At 38.2% G+C, this 15,921-nt stretch overlaps 3 protein-coding genes across 8 annotated transcripts; 1 reads left to right on the top strand and 2 right to left on the bottom strand.

Annotated features, from left to right (window-relative positions):
- Positions 1-351: 351 nt before the first annotated feature.
- LOC104758351 (scarecrow-like protein 3) lies at positions 352-2,783 on the top strand. 2 transcript variants are annotated; one of them, XM_010481197.3, is made up of 2 exons: positions 352-545; positions 1,032-2,783. In XM_010481197.3, the coding sequence occupies exon 2, from the start codon at positions 1,158-1,160 to the stop codon at positions 2,604-2,606; it is 1,449 nt and encodes a 482-aa protein (XP_010479499.2). In that variant the 5' UTR covers positions 352-545; positions 1,032-1,157; the 3' UTR covers positions 2,607-2,783. The 2 variants fall into 2 exon arrangements, with proteins under 2 accessions (XP_010479499.2, XP_010479498.2); XM_010481196.3 differs by having other exon boundaries at positions 441-835.
- A 183-nt stretch (positions 2,784-2,966) lies between these two features.
- On the bottom strand, positions 2,967-8,288 carry LOC104758350 (helicase-like transcription factor CHR28). 5 transcript variants are annotated; one of them, XM_010481190.3, is made up of 11 exons: positions 8,073-8,288; positions 7,471-7,594; positions 6,893-7,365; positions 6,417-6,488; positions 6,267-6,344; positions 5,252-6,182; positions 4,801-4,931; positions 4,427-4,645; positions 3,744-4,307; positions 3,407-3,616; positions 2,967-3,310 (listed from the first exon to the last, which is right to left on the bottom strand). In XM_010481190.3, the coding sequence occupies exons 2-11, from the start codon at positions 7,559-7,561 to the stop codon at positions 3,206-3,208; spliced, it is 2,874 nt and encodes a 957-aa protein (XP_010479492.2). In that variant the 5' UTR covers positions 7,562-7,594; positions 8,073-8,288; the 3' UTR covers positions 2,967-3,205. The 5 variants fall into 5 exon arrangements, with proteins under 5 accessions (XP_010479492.2, XP_010479494.2, XP_010479497.2 ...); XM_010481192.2 differs by having other exon boundaries at positions 7,730-8,235; XM_010481195.2 differs by having other exon boundaries at positions 7,805-8,119.
- Positions 8,289-10,488: 2,200 nt separating this feature from the next.
- On the bottom strand, positions 10,489-13,703 carry LOC104759911 (methionine--tRNA ligase, cytoplasmic-like). Its single transcript, XM_087494324.1, has 9 exons — positions 13,338-13,703; positions 13,111-13,254; positions 12,562-12,652; positions 12,353-12,459; positions 12,130-12,247; positions 11,523-11,635; positions 11,234-11,410; positions 10,998-11,135; positions 10,489-10,891 (listed from the first exon to the last, which is right to left on the bottom strand). The coding sequence occupies exons 1-9, from the start codon at positions 13,674-13,676 to the stop codon at positions 10,736-10,738; spliced, it is 1,383 nt and encodes a 460-aa protein (XP_087350450.1). The 5' UTR covers positions 13,677-13,703; the 3' UTR covers positions 10,489-10,735.
- Between the last annotated feature and the right edge of the window lie 2,218 nt (positions 13,704-15,921).

Genomic DNA, 15,921 nt, shown 5'->3' with positions numbered 1-15,921 from the left:
ATTAAACAAATGAAAATATGTATATGATAATATGATTTGATTAAGAAATGTATTGTATAATATTATATTTATTAAAAAAAAATATTATATAATAAGTCCAATATATCAAAACAGTTTATTTTAGATATAATTAACCCGATCAATATGCCTAACTCCTGCAAGCTTTACAAATTAAAAAAGAAGAATAAAATGCAACATATAGGGCTAAGTACTCAGTCAATTCGTTTGTTGATGTTAATACCACTTTAATGGCTGTAAACGCACTCTTTTTTGTTTTTTCTTGTTTTTGTTCAAATGGCTATGTAAACGCACTCAGAATATAACTTTTAAAAAACATATTCCTATCTGAATATACGTGTTGTTAGTACACAGAAATATAGTTAAACGGTGGGATTGAAAATGTGATAACCTTTTTATAATTCCTTAACACAAAGCAAAGAGATTGAGAGAGGGAGGTGGTGGTAGAGTAGAGGAGATGTGAAAGAGGAAAAAAAAAGACAAAGACAAAGAGGAAAAAGACAAAACCGACTATCACGCATTGTCTGGTACGTACAGCCAAAAGGAACAATGCCTCCTCTGTTTTAGTGTTTTCTTTCTTCCTTTCTTTCTTTCTTTAATTTTTTTTTTTTTCCCACAAACAAAAAAAAACAAGAACAATTCACACACACGCTAACACTCTCACAAGATAACCACCAGAGACTTAGATAGATAACAAGATAGAGAGATAGAGAGAAGAATAGAACAACCCCCTTCCTTCCTATTTTTAAAGCAAACAAAAAAAATAAAACATTTTTCTTCGAAATTCTTGTGAATTTTGTTCTTTCCATTGATGCAAGTAAGTTTACTCTTTGTGTTATCAAATTCAGACAGTTTTAGTTCAGCTCTCTGTGTCTGTGTCTGTGTCTGTATTTATAAAAGAAAGAAAAAAAAAATCCCAAGATTTAAAAGGTTTAAAGTTGTGTACTTTCTGCAAACCCTAGTCAAGAGTTCCTCTCTGTTCTTTAACCTTTTTTCTTTTTGTTAAACTGCAGATTCTCTGGATCTTTAAAGAAACTTGGAATCTTGGGTTTGCTTCTTCTCTTCGTGAGTCTCTCAAAGTTCTATTTTTTCCCTAAAAAGGATTAAAACTTTGTTGTTGTTGTTGCTTTTGGCCTTCAATGGTGGCTATGCTTCAAGAAGATAATGGAACATCCTCTGTAGCTTCATCACCACTTCAGGTCTTCTCAACTATGTCCCTCAACAGACCGACTCTCCTCGCTTCTTCCTCACCGTTTCATTGTCTCAAAGACCTCAAACCAGAGGAGCGTGGCCTCTACTTAATCCACCTCTTGCTAACTTGCGCCAACCACGTGGCCTCTGGTAGCCTCCAGAACGCTAACGCAGCGCTCGAGCAGCTCTCTCACCTCGCTTCTCCTGACGGCGACACGATGCAGCGAATCGCTGCTTACTTCACCGAAGCTCTCGCTAATAGAATCCTCAAGTCGTGGCCTGGTCTCTACAAGGCTCTTCACGCAACTCAGACAAGGACCATCAATGTCTCTGAGGAGATTCATGTTAGGAGACTCTTCTTTGACATGTTCCCGATACTCAAAGTCTCTTACTTGCTCACTAATCGAGCTATACTCGAAGCTATGGAAGGAGAGAAGATGGTTCATGTGATTGATCTCGATGCTTCTGAGCCTGCTCAATGGCTTGCTTTGATTCAAGCTTTCAACTCTAGGCCTGAAGGGCCACCGCATTTGAGAATCACTGGTGTTCATCACCAGAAGGAAGTGCTTGATCAAATGGCTCATAGACTTATTGAGGAAGCAGAGAAACTTGATATCCCGTTTCAGTTTAATCCAGTTGTGAGTAGATTAGACTGCTTAAACGTTGAACAGTTGCGGGTTAAAACAGGAGAGGCCTTAGCCGTTAGCTCGGTTCTTCAATTGCATACCTTCTTGGCCTCGGATGATGATCTCATGAGAAAGAACTGCGCTGTACGGTTTCAGAACAACCCTAGTGGAATTGACTTGCAGAGAGTTCTAATGATGAGCCATGGCTCTGCAGCTGAGGCACCTGAGAACGAGATGAGCAACAACAATGGGTATAGCCCGAGCGGGGACTCGGCCTCATCTTTGCCTCTACATAGTTCAGGAAGAACTGATAGCTTCCTCAATGCAATGTGGGGTTTGTCCCCAAAGGTCATGGTGGTCACTGAGCAAGACTCAGACCATAACGGCTCCACACTTATGGAGAGGCTATTAGAATCACTCTACACCTACGCAGCATTGTTTGATTGCTTGGAAACAAAAGTTCCAAGAACATCTCAAGATAGGATCAAAGTGGAGAAGATGCTCTTTGGGGAGGAGATCAAGAACATCATAGCCTGTGAGGGTTCTGAGAGAAGAGAAAGACACGAGAAGCTTGAAAAGTGGAGCCAGAGGATTGATTTGGCTGGTTTTGGGAACGTTCCTCTTAGCTATTATGCAATGTTGCAGGCAAGGAGATTGCTTCAAGGGTGCGGTTTTGATGGATATAGGATTAAAGAAGAGAGCGGGTGTGCTGTGATTTGCTGGCAAGATCGACCTCTATACTCGGTATCAGCTTGGAGATGCAGGAAGTGAAAGAACATGAATGAATGATATGTACACTTTGTGTTCTCTTTTGTTTATGAGCAGAGTCCCTTTCTTTTGTATACATAGGGACACAATCGTAGTTGTTTTGTGATTGTGACTTTCTGTCTCCTTATGCTGTTTTAGCAAAATGCTTCTATTGCCTCTGCATATAATGCCTTTTGAGTTTTCAGCAGTGTACTTGTTTGTTGGTTCATTTTGGTTTGATACCAAACCAAATCCCTGTTGAGCTGAGGATAACTAACTTTCAGTTTCTTAACTGTCGTGTCAACCAGTCAAGACAGTCACATTCAAAGGGCAACGTAATGTTCATGGCTTTCACAAAACTCCAACTTCTTGCAGACACCAAAATTTTAGTTTAAGCAGATGATCTTGTCATGTATGTATGTAAATGACTAACTTGTTGTATACTGTATATATTTAGTTTACAATAAGGACATGCAATCTCCAAAGAGAGTTTGATGTATATACTATGAAAAGAAGACAAGTATTTACATATTTCCTCGCTTTCAATCTGTGAACCAGAAGAACACCAAAAATGCAGCTCATGATTTCTTCATGATCAATATTCTGGAAGAAGAGAAAAACGGCTACACCATGAACAGATACTTGAGATCATCTACTGTTAACCGAGTTGCAGAGCTTCCGCCATGATCTTCACCAAAGGCAGAGGCAACCATTTTCCTTTTATCTTCCTGATGATAAATAGAAATCACAGAACCAGAAATGAGAAACTGATGGGGGAAACAAGTATCAACTACAAGGAAATATATATGGATCTTAGAGCATACCTGGAGAGCCAAGATTCTATCCTCGACAGTATCTTTGATTGTCATACGAGTTACAGTTACTGGTCGAGTTTGTCCAATACGATGTGCTCGATCAATAGCTTGATCTTCAGTAGTTGGATTCCACCAAAGATCAAGAAGAATGACATGACATGCAGCAATCATATTCAGCCCAAGATTTCCAGCTTTTAGAGACATTATCATCACTTTTACCTGTTTAGGAAATCTTGCACTGTTTAGAGAGTTTCAGGATAAAAAGAGGGACATATACCGCTAAGAAAAAATAGAGTAGGAGAAAACAATTTCAGATAAAAGTTTTGAAGATGTGCATACGACTTACATCTGGATCGTTGCTGAACTCTTTCACAGCTCTGTCTCTGGCAATTAGACTCATTGTACCATCTAGTCTTCTAAATTCTATACTATATTCAACTAGAGACAGCTCGACCAAGTCAAGCATACCAGTCCACTGAGAAAATATAATCGTTTTTATTGGTCCTTGGTTAGAAGGAGTTGAGTGCAGACTCGTTTTTTCTACAATGGTGACATCATCATCGTCATATGGCTGCGAGGAAGAAGACATTCGACCATTCTGTGCTGAGTTTGGACTGCCTTGGTTAGAAAGCGACTGTAGAATATCTAAAACAGCTTTGATTTTTGATGAACTAAACTCGCTGTTCTGGATAACTGCTTTTTCAAGACCTCTATCCTGTGAAGAACTACAACCCAAATCATCAGCAATGCAACTTCTAAGGGTGGATTCAGAGAAAACAACATCATGTGCAAGCTGTTCTCTGCATCTAGGCGCAGGGCACGTGTTCTCATCCGCTGTGATATATTCTGATACACATTGATAGCAGAATATATGGCCACACAAAGTAATAACAGGGTGTTCTGGTGGATCCTGCAAAGAGACAAGACGAAATGAATGGGTAAACAAAATCAGAACCAGTAGCTTAAGGACTAGATTGTGGCAAAACCTGAAGAGATTCTACTTATATCCCTAAATTATTATGCACTTACATGGCAGACACAGCAGATGGGAGATGATTCTACGCGACTGAGCAGGCGAACTCGAGCCTCCTTAGGAAGTCTTTTAACAGCTGCTTCTGATACTTTTCCAACAGAATCTGAGTTATATCCTTTAACAAGTTGGGGGTGGTCACAAGCTTGGCGTAGTCGCAAAAGCATGAGAAGTATGTTTGCATAGTTTTGATTCAAAGTTCCCGCAGCAGCATATGCCTGCAGAGAAAAAATATTGTTTTACAGACTTGACAGGAATCACTGCAAAAACATTTTTCTTCAATGTAAACTCCTCAATAACCACAAAGTAATATTTTTATCATATCGAGCTGCTAGTTACAGCTATAAACCAAGGATGAACTGATAAAGAGCACCTTGAACTGAGAACGTGAATCAGATTCAAGCTTGTTGTAGAAAGACCGCTCCTCTACCGAAAAGTCCACCTTGCTCAAATTAATTGTCTTTGGTGGTAGATTAATTATAGGCTGGCCATCAAGCAATGTTCCTAGATCGCAGATCAGCAGATGATTATTAGAAACCCGCACACAGCTTTGTTAGTAGATAATATGAGTAACATGGAAAATCAATCATCTAAAGCATAAGATCAGGGCAAAATGAAATTTTTCAATGAAATGGAAAAATGCACAAACTGAATACTATAACTGGACTTAACTTTGGGACTATCATTAGAATGGCACACAACTAATCTCATTATAAAGAATCTAAGAAATAGGCAGAAAAATCACATTACATAGAACACTGTTATCAAGTCCTGTCCATCGCCAATCCAACCACTTTATAGCAATAGTGAGATAGTCAAAGTACCTTTAGTACGGCGCAGCATAATAGCCCTTAGAACAGCTTGAAGCTTCTTGTAACCTTGAAGGGAATTTTTGGAAATTGGACCCTTAATTGTGTGGCAGAATGACTTGTACACGGCGTATGGATCATATCTCAGAAATCTGAAATAGCTGTATAAATCATCAATTGTATTTTGTATCGGTGTTCCAGACAAACACCATCTCCTTTTGGCTCGAAGACCGCAACATGCTCTTGCCACTTGGGTTCTATGATTCTTAATCGTTTGAGCTTCATCTAGTACAACTCGGAACCACCCAACTCTTGCCAGAGTACCAAAGTCAGGGTCAGACAAAGTATCATCAGCATTTTTCTTACCTTTTTTCTTACTCTTCTTAGTAGAACCCACTGCAATTTTCCGTTTCTTATTGACAGAGAAGCCAGAAGCGAGACCGTATTTTTCGGCATTTTTTTCATCATTCTCATCATCATCCACCAGGGGTTGCTTTGGAACTTCATTTGAAACAATAGCGTAAGTTGTCATTACCACATCATATTTAGCTAGTTCAACAGGATCTTTGGTCCTGTTACCGCCGTGGTATATTAAAACAGAAAGTTTGGCTTCATCAGTAACCTTCTCATCAAGTTCTCTTGCCCACTGCCGCACAACACTTGCTGGACAAACAATTAAAGTGCCAGCAGCTGGTCTGTTCCTGATAAATTTCTGTGTTGAAGTACTTGCTTCTTCAACCTTGGCTTTCCTTATGCCTGACCTACCATTCGCACCACTATCATTTGAAGCCTTAGACTCTGGTTTCTCTAATGGATTTTCTGACTCATCATCAGCATCCAGATCCAACGGTTCAGCCTCTTGATTACTTGAATTCTTGGACTTTAATTTTGCCTCGTGCATTTGCCTTAGGATAAGAGCAATAGTCGAGACCGTCTTACCAAGGCCCTGCACAGTAGACCAAATGGACTTTGAGAGAAACCTTGTAAATCATAGATAGTTTAGCGGAAAAGATTTCCGGTTAACAGTAACCTGATCATCAGCTAATATCCCTCCCCGACAGTGCAAACTACAAGTTTCCTTCTGAAACATCCATGCCAATGCAATTTTCTGAGAAACAACAGAGTTTAGTACACAAGAAAATTCTGACAGATACTGCAAGATGAACCAAAACATGAATACCTGATGCCTCATAAGGGGAACTGAAAGAAGACCGGCAGGTAAATCAACCTCAGACTTGGGTTGATTCAGTTCCTGCAGAAAATACATACTTGATTGTCACAACATCTCATATCGTTGCCAACTATATATATATATATTAAATATATTATACCAGACCAGCAGGGCAACTTTGCGAAAACACCAGACAACATAATATACAAGGAAGGGAAACAACACTTCCACACACGGTCAAAACATCCGAACCTAAAAAACCTATTATTCATCTCTGACACATAACAAACAAGGAAGGAAGGAGCCTATTGCAGTCATTCAATGGTCGTCACTACCACTGTCATAATAGTTTATATACTAAAGTTTAAAAACGCACAGCTGGTGAAAGAAAGAAAGAAAGAAGTGTGTTGTTCACAGAATAAAAACACAAAAGGAAAACAAAGATGGGAATCACACAAGTAGAAAGTTGAGATAAGGATGAGTACCTGTAGTGCAGCCTGATAGATCAGCCTCTCATCATTTTCCGAATTCCTCTCTTCACCTATGCCATTCCTATGCATTGGTTCACTAAAACCATTAACATGTGAAGGAGGCACAGATGTTCCATGAGCCATAGATGAAGGTAGGATCCGAGTGCCATTAGTCACACGAACAATGCCTAGCTCATCATGTGCTCCACTATAACGATCACCAATGCTACTCTTGTTGCCTGATGTAGACACAGATGGACTACTATAATGCCCACGAAAGTGACTCGCATTCCCGTTACTTGTACCATTGTCAGGTCTAGGAGGAAATGGAAGTCGATTAACGGCTGGTGGATGTGTCCTTTTAAGAGCTTCAAAACCATTGCGTGAAGCAGGATTAGTAAGTCCCATTTTCGTGTGACCATTTGCACTAGAAGAACTCCCACCAAGAAAGTGCGGTCTCAGCGTAGAGGGAGCCCTTCTATGAGATCCTGCTAGGTTAAACACAGCACCAAGATCAACAACTCCATAAAAGCTACCAAAACAAACCTCACAACAACAACAAAACCAACAATTAAATAGGTCAGAACTGTAACCTTCAGTAGACGGTGGGGGAAGACGAGGCCTTGTTCTAGTTTCTTGTATCTCGACGTCACTATCTGAACTGATATCAATAGCGGAATCCATCGGAAGAACCAAGCGGTCGAGTTCTTAATCAGCCTGAAATACGCAACGCAAGAGAGTAATGTAATCCTCTAAAAATGTATAAACTTTATTACAAAGCGCTATGTTAATCCGCATACCCAAAACAGTAAAGAGCTTACAGATAAGATCAAACAAAGAAAAGATTCATACTTTGGTGCTGAGCATATCACTTGCATATTGGAAAGTAATTTGCTAAATTGAAATAAACAAAACAATCATAATCACCCAACCAAAAAGGTTTCAACTTTCAAGTGGGCGGTGGCTTTTTGCGTAATGTTTGATGATGATTTGGCATCAATTTCGAATGGACGATCACCAAAAAGCTCCAATTGAAGATTATTTCAGAAACCCAGACAAAGGAATCAGGACATAACACAACAACAACATGCAATGGCGGGACAATATTGATCACAAAACCAAAAATTTCGATAAAGGGGAACCCTAAGAACACGAGAAAAAAGAGAAAATTGGGGAGGCGTGAATTAGTGAGTACCAAAGGAAAGAAGCAAAATTGAGTGTGAAGCCAAATTCTAGTGTTGGGGGGTTTTCTCCAGTTGACCAAATAAAGAAAGAATCAGAGAGAGCGGAGAGATGCACACAACGCCGCCGTTTTGGAGCGGAGATGAAAAATGAAGATACAGAGTACTGTAGTCTGTAGATGGTATTTTCGCTATGATCAATTTTTTTAAAAAAAACGTGGAAAAATCTCAAGAAATAAATAAATAAATAGAAGAAAACCAGAATCAGTCAAACTCAAACATCAACATGCGTCATCCTCGGCCCAAACCTCTCGGCCCATTATAGTTCAACTTCAGTTTAATATATTTCACTTTCTTTCTTGGGGAACAACAATCATCTTTAATAAATAACTAGGTTATTAACCGGGTATGGTTGTATAAATTGTCTTATAAAATGACTAGATTTGAGAATCATTTAAACAGATATACATTTACATATAAAATGCAAAATTATTATTATGTATTTTTTTCATTTTTTTAACACAAATGTTCTTTTATTTTATTTTAAGCATAATTTATTTTGTTCTTAAAAAAATAAAAAGAAAAAAAAAATTATAGTGGTTTAATAAAGTGGAAACATAGTATTATTAGATATTATTATATACAGTAGAACCTCTATAAATTAATACTCGGTAAATTAATAATCTCTATAAATTAATAAATTTTTCCAGTCCCAAATTGGGACTAGTGTAATTTTGGATACTATTCGATAATATAATAAAATAATAATTTTTTTGAAACTCTTTTGTAAATATATGGTCCCATCAATAATATAAATTAATAATTATATAAAATTATCTAAATATATGTATATATCTACACATTAATTTTTATTAGAGTTCATTTTTAATATTTTTTCTATATAAAAATCTTTGAGTGCTATCTTCAAAACATGATAATTGTTATTTTCATTGAAATTGATTTTATAAAATATTAGTTATAAAGATTAAATCTTATTTTTAATATTATTTTACCAAATTAGGAAAGTCTCTCTATAAATTAATAATTATTAATTTATCGATAAATTAAAACCTCTATAAATTAATAAAATTTCATGGTCCCGACTTTATTAATTTATAGAGGTTTTACTGTACATAGTATTATTACACCTTAAGAAAAAAAAAATTAAAAATTATTATTATATATATAGTGTTGTTAGTAATAATGTACATTTAATAAAGAGAAAAAGATATTTTCAAATTTTTGAAATTAATTTTTAGGAATTTTTGAGTAATAACTCTTTTCCAATATCTCCTTTCAAATATGCTCCCTCCTAAACTTTTTTTTTTTTCAAAATTACAGTGTAAAACTTTGTAATTATCTTATAAAACCATTTATTTATGTTTTTTAGTTTTCAAATTATTTTTCAATTCTGTAATTGTTATATTGATTTTTCACTCTTAAATGATATTCTATATTTATGTTAGTTTAGTATAATCTCAGTAATTGTTATAGTTTACAACAATAACAAAGTGGATTCATCTAATACTTCAAATTTCACATTCGGTCCAGCCACGGAAAAGGTTCAGTTTGATCGGACAACCTTATGACTTTCAAAAGATGCCCTCAATAACCCATCTCAGAACTATTCATGTTGCTTATCATAAATTGTACCACTTTCCAGCAGTTACTTGGCCAAAAAAATACCATTATAAGGTTTGCTTAAACGAATATTTTTTCCTTTTAGCAAACATACTGCAGAAAACTACAAAGGATGCATAGTATAACCAGTATTGAGAGTGAATTTCCCAATACGTCGCTTGAGATACTGGACAGATGGGTGCTTAAGTTGCAAGACAGACTTCGCCAAGAACTCCTTAGGAAATCTGGGTGAGGCCTACTGGAATTGACTAATGTGAATGTCACCAACCTCCAACTTCAGAGCAATGATCAAACCAACTGGGTCATGTGCAAGTTGAGAACATACATGAAGATTGTTTATCAGAAAGCCAACGGAGAGGAGATCATCCAGCGATGCTATGCATCTTTACTGGTTAGTTTACTCAATACTGGTTATGTTATGCATCCTTTGTGGTTTTCCACAATATGTTTGCTTTAAGGAAAAAATATTCGTTTAAGCAAACCTTATAATAGTATTTTTTTGGGATTATGTTTCAAGAAAAAGTCTGCTACTTGCAGTGGTTGGTTATAATTTGTAATTTATTTGAGTTGAGATTCTGATTTGAGAAAGTTTATCTGAGAAAATTGTTTACCACAGCTAAAAAGAGCTAATGTGGAACATGAGCGATTCCATGATGAAATGAAATGCATTTCATCATTTTTAGGTTCATAGTTGGGATTTGCAACATCTCAACCATGAACCTAAAAAAACAAGAGCTTTTACATAAGTAATTAAGATCAATTTTACTGACACAACATGAACTGAAATGAACAGAGATTACACAGTAACTCTCGTCAGAAACTAATCTATTGTCACTTCTTAACCATTAAGACATCACACCGTAAGCAGGGATTACACAATGAGCACTTCACTGTGTTCTGGTTAATAAAGTAACATGAGAAGTAATATACAAAGAAACAAACTCAACAACCCAAAACAAAGAAGAAACTTGAGAGGTTGGTTATGCTCATATTTGAAACCATCGTGTAGGTTTTCAAAACCATGATTTTGAAAGCCCTAAAACGATGACGTAGCTCGTCTATAATACTGCATTGCTGTTTCCACAGGCCTGGAACGTCTACGAGACGGTCTTGTTGCTTCAGCATCCCTAGCACGTCCACCAGACAGACTTCCAGCGAACCTTTCTCCGTACAGTCGCACTTCTTCATCTGTCTGCGATCATACCATTTCACAAGGTAAATAATTCAAATGCTATACATGGCATTATAAAAGACAAACAACAAGCCCGGCTTTCAATGGATAAAATTAGAGACTGTACCAATCTCTCGAACAATGGTTGCGGGGTGCCTATCCTGTGGCTATGAGGCAGAATATCCCACGGTCTACTTGATTGTAGTACCTCTCCTCTCTCGTCAGAGAGGGAAAAATGTGGAGGCAGATTAAGCTGTTTAAACACCTACAAAAACGCAATAGACAGACAGACACTAATCATTATCACACGCTTGGCCTTCTTCTCAAAACTGTACTGTTTCCACAACAATAAATCAAACCTACCTCACGAGAAAATGATGGCATGAAAGGCTCTAACAATCGTGCAAGAAGGTGTACTAAACCAGCAGCCGTTCTTACAACAACTGCACAAGAAGTTTTATCTCCCTTGTCAATCCTCCAATATCGGATCCCTTGACCCAAAATGAGCATAGCAGTTACCAGCCCATGCTTGATCTTAACCTGCATCAAATAAACTCAAGGCGTACGTGTTTATTAAGGACATAAGAAACCAAACACTGAAACTCAGATAGCCATACCAGACCAAAAAGTACACATAATAATTATTCATCACCTTTTCCATGGCTTCGACATACTCTGCCACCAGTCCTCCAACCTTTTGCCCCAGTAATTTCGTTCGATGATGAGATTCAGCACCAGGTGCATTAGGAATGACAGACCCATAACCTTCACAGGAGAAATATCAGAGACAGGTATGCAAAAGTCATGGCACTAAAGCAGGTAACCAGAATTCTAGCAAGCTTGTTCGCATTCTTACTGTTGTTTCTAAAGGAATTCAATATATTATAGAAAAGCCCAGTGCAACATTTGACCTTATTATATATACAAGCACTTGATCTACAGATATGTGTTCTCCAATAAGTTGATCATTCCATGCCATACTACTTTACAACAAGAAAAGTCTAACCAGGGACCGTCATACCCGCTCAGATGAATAAATATACCGTCGACTCTTGCAAGCCAGATACTCATTCTATACTACCAATTTTCTTCAGAGCAAAAAACAAAACGAAAAATTGAAGGACCGACGTCGCATAATCACGAGCTAACGTTTGGCAAAAGAATGATGCACACATCTCATATTTCAAATTAGCTAGGTCAATCACAAAAGTCATCTACACCTAGCACCCAATGCTTAAATTTGGAAAGAAATAACCAACCTGCAGCCTCAGGCTTTGCTATAAACGCCAGAACTCGACTTACAAAGTTGCCTAGGCTCAGCAACTTGTTATTCAGTTTCGCTTGCAAATCCTTCCACTCAAATGATGTGTCAGAGACCTAGATGGCCAATCCCCAGAACAAGTCAGTGGTGGTGACATCTACTCACTTATCCATGCCTATTCAGATGAATGATAATAAAAATAAGTAGCAGCAATGAGTTACCTCAGGCCTTATGGTCAGCAAGTAGTATCTCCATACTTCGACAGGGATATTTGTATCTTTTACATCATTACCAAACACTCCAAAACCTTTACTCTGGGAGAAATTTCCTGAAAAACCCCATACAAGTAAATGGCAGAAAAAGCAAAAGCAAACAAAAAAATAGTTTAAAGTAAAATCACTCAGCTAAATATGGTGAAACATCAACTGACCGCCTTCGTATTTTAAATATTCTGTTGCACTGATTGTCTTCACCAGTGTCCATTTTTCCCCACTACCAACCTGCGCAGAGGGAAACATCACCTGCATACCAAACAAATTGACAGTTCAGACAGCAAAATTTACAAATATAAACCTCTCGTAAGGAGACCTTGAGGATAGCTTCAGAGAAGACAAAAAGGGCCAACCATGAAAATGCAAATCACGTCCAATAAAAACAGTCTGACATCAGAGAAGCGATCACCAAAAGACCTAATTTTTTTATATGCACTACAAAATAGCAATGGTTTCAAGGACTGGGGGTGGCTTACATAATGCCTAAGACGATGACAAGAAATCCTTACGTGTGGGAAATTTATAACAAGGATGTCAGAGAAATAAAAGCTCAAAAAATATCAGAAGCATGCGTCTTACAAGATATTTAGAACAGAAACAAAGGCTAGGTCAAGTGGAGGAACATGCAGGTAAGAGCGAAGAAATACATAAAGCGGGTGGAACAAGTCAGTGGAGGTAAACAGATTTCAGAAATCGTATATACTCACAGTGTGAAACGGCACATTGTCTATTCCCATAAACTGATAAAGCTCCACATTCTCAGGATTCTTCCACCACTTCTCCCATTTAGATGTGTAGCATGAAGTTATTGAGACATATCCAATAGGAGCATCAAACCAGACGTAGAAGACCTATAACCACACGATTTCGAATTAGTAGTTGATGGTGTTAATACATAAGTAAGAGATTGGCTGGAAGGGATGTCGTTTCCAACTTTATCCTTATATGTCTCATGTCGGCCAGGAAGTCCCCATGTTAGATCCCGTGAGACGCATTTGTTTATAAGTCCGTCCGTAAGACATGCCATTGTGGGTTGAATAGCATTTCTACTCCAAGATTCAGTGACAGATGTGTCCATAATATACTTTACCAACTTGTCTTCCAGCAAAGGGAGCTCAATAAACCGGTGGTCCGAGTCGCAGATTCGGGGTGTTGTTTGACTGACCTGTTTTTGAGTAGATAAAAAACATAAGTAATCAAAGTAATTATAACAAGAGAAGACAGTCCTGCACCAGCCTGAGAACGCCAAAATGAATAAGCATATGCAGTACATATGTTAGTGTCACAGACGAAAATGGCATGGTACCTAAGGAAAAACAAAAAAACGAAAACAAAAGTGAAAAGAAAGAAACAAACGAACATGGTAGCATGAAAAGGGAAATAAAGAAACACGCATTACTTGTCACAGATTTCCTCGGGGGAGCAATTCTCCTCAAGAGCTTTGGTCTCGGTAGCTACGGTATCAGTTGTAGTCCCATAATCATCGGTCCCGCATATATATATAGCATTATAGCCACGGAGACGACAGTATCTAGCATACACATCAGCGCTCAGGACACCTGGTCGTAAGGAAAGACACACAAGACATTGCATAAACCCTAGCAAGAAAGAAACCAGTCCTCAACAAATACGAAAAACGCCTTAAACTGAGTTACTAAGCTGAGTTCTTAATTATCAGGTCGTCCATATATATATTAATCAGTTTAAAAGTACTCTGCAACAAACAGTTTCGGGAAATTGAAATTGAAATTGAAAATCAGATTCTGAAAATTTCAAAAACAAAAGTTTCAATTTCTTTCTAAAAAGGATGATATAGTTATATTGCAGAGTTCTCACGTGTGGCGTTGCACGTGCGAGTGCAAGTGGAATAAATCAAGTAACACGTGGACGGCTAGAAGCGAGAGGCCGTTAGAATCTTCTGAAGAATAAGAGCAACTTGTTAGCTCATTTCTCATTTCTATCATTGATCAATTTGTAAAAAACTCTTTTCTTAGATTTGTTGTGGTGATCGCTGGGTTTCTCTCTCGAGAGAGCTAGCGAGGTATTCCTCCGTGTTTCATGAACACCGAGTGATTCCGTTATCATAAATAAGTTGTTTGGTGATTTGCGATTGATTGTTGATTGTGAGGTTTATTTGTATTAAAGGTATCAGAGCTGCAACGATTCTCGGAAATGGGAGTTGAAACTCGTTCTCAGGTGGTTGAAGTTCGAAATCATGGAGTCTCGGCGGTGGATCCGTTGGAATCGCGGATGTCACGTTTGGAAGATCTGGTGACGGAGCAAAACGAGCAAGCGAAGAAACATATGGCGGAGCAGAACCAACAGATGAGGACGCATATGACGGAAATGTTCGAAGCTCTAAGCCGTACCACCGCTAATCGTGGAAAGGAAGTTCAAAGAGAAGTCGAACGGGAAGAATCGAAGTTTGAACGTGGTGATAACAGTCAAAGCTATGGTCGTGCTGATCCGGACTCTTCATCATCTAAGGTGGTTCGATCGCATCAATTAGATCCCCCAAAGGTTATCAGATCTGATCCGGTGAGGACTGATGCTCACTATCACTACGGTAATTTGACTCGTTTGGGTAAAATTGATTTCCCTCGGTTTAATGGTAGTCAGATTAAGGAGTGGTTGTTTAAGGTTGAAGAATTTTTTGGAGTTGATTACACACCTAGGGAGATGCGTGTTAAGATGGCTGCGATTCATTTCGATGGACATGCCGCAACTTGGCATTACTCATTTGTGCAGTCTGGTATTGGTCTCGAAGTGCTTTACGATTGGGATGGTTATGTGAAGTTGTTGCGAGAAAGGTTTGAAGATGAGTGCGATGATCCCATGGCAGAGTTGAAACAATTGCAAGAGACAGATGGTATCATTGATTATCATCAGAAGTTTGACCTTATTAAGACGAGAGTGACCTTATCTGAAGAGTATTTGGTGAGTTTGTACCTGGCAGGGTTGCGTTTGGATACACAGATGCACGTGAGGATGTTTCAACCGCAAACTGTGAGGCATTGCTTATTGTTGGGAAGATTATACGAGAAGGCACACCCTAAGAAGCAAGTCCCTCAAGGTTGGCAGTCGAATAAAGGAGGTAATGCGGGTAAAAGGAATTCTTATAACTCTCGTCCTGTCACGAAGGTAAACGAGGGAACACCAAAGAAGTTCTTGTCTAAGGAAAAGATGAGTGAAAGGAGATCTAAAGGGTTATGCTATTGGTGTGACGAGAAGTTTACACCAGAACACTACCAGCAGCATAAAAAGACGCAACTGTATAGTATCGAAATGGAAGATGAGGAAGTTGGTGCGGAGTTAGCAGTATGGGAAGATTGTGATTTAGATGATAAGAACATGCCAAGGGTATCTGTCAATGCAGTATCTGGCATCTCGGACTATGAAACCATGCGGGTGAAAGGGTTGTTTGGAAACAAACCGCTTTATGTTTTGTTGGACTCTGGTTCAACGCACAACTTTGTTGACCCAAGAGTAGCAGCAAGACTGGGATGCAAGGTGAAGGC

Source organism: Camelina sativa, chromosome 17 (genome assembly GCF_030686135.1).
Source record: "Camelina sativa cultivar CO46 ecotype springtype chromosome 17, ASM3068613v1".
In the NCBI taxonomy this organism is placed as follows: domain Eukaryota; kingdom Viridiplantae; phylum Streptophyta; class Magnoliopsida; order Brassicales; family Brassicaceae; genus Camelina; species Camelina sativa.
Note: the sequence above shows the minus strand (reverse complement) of the source record. Positions and strands in the feature narration are given on the sequence as shown.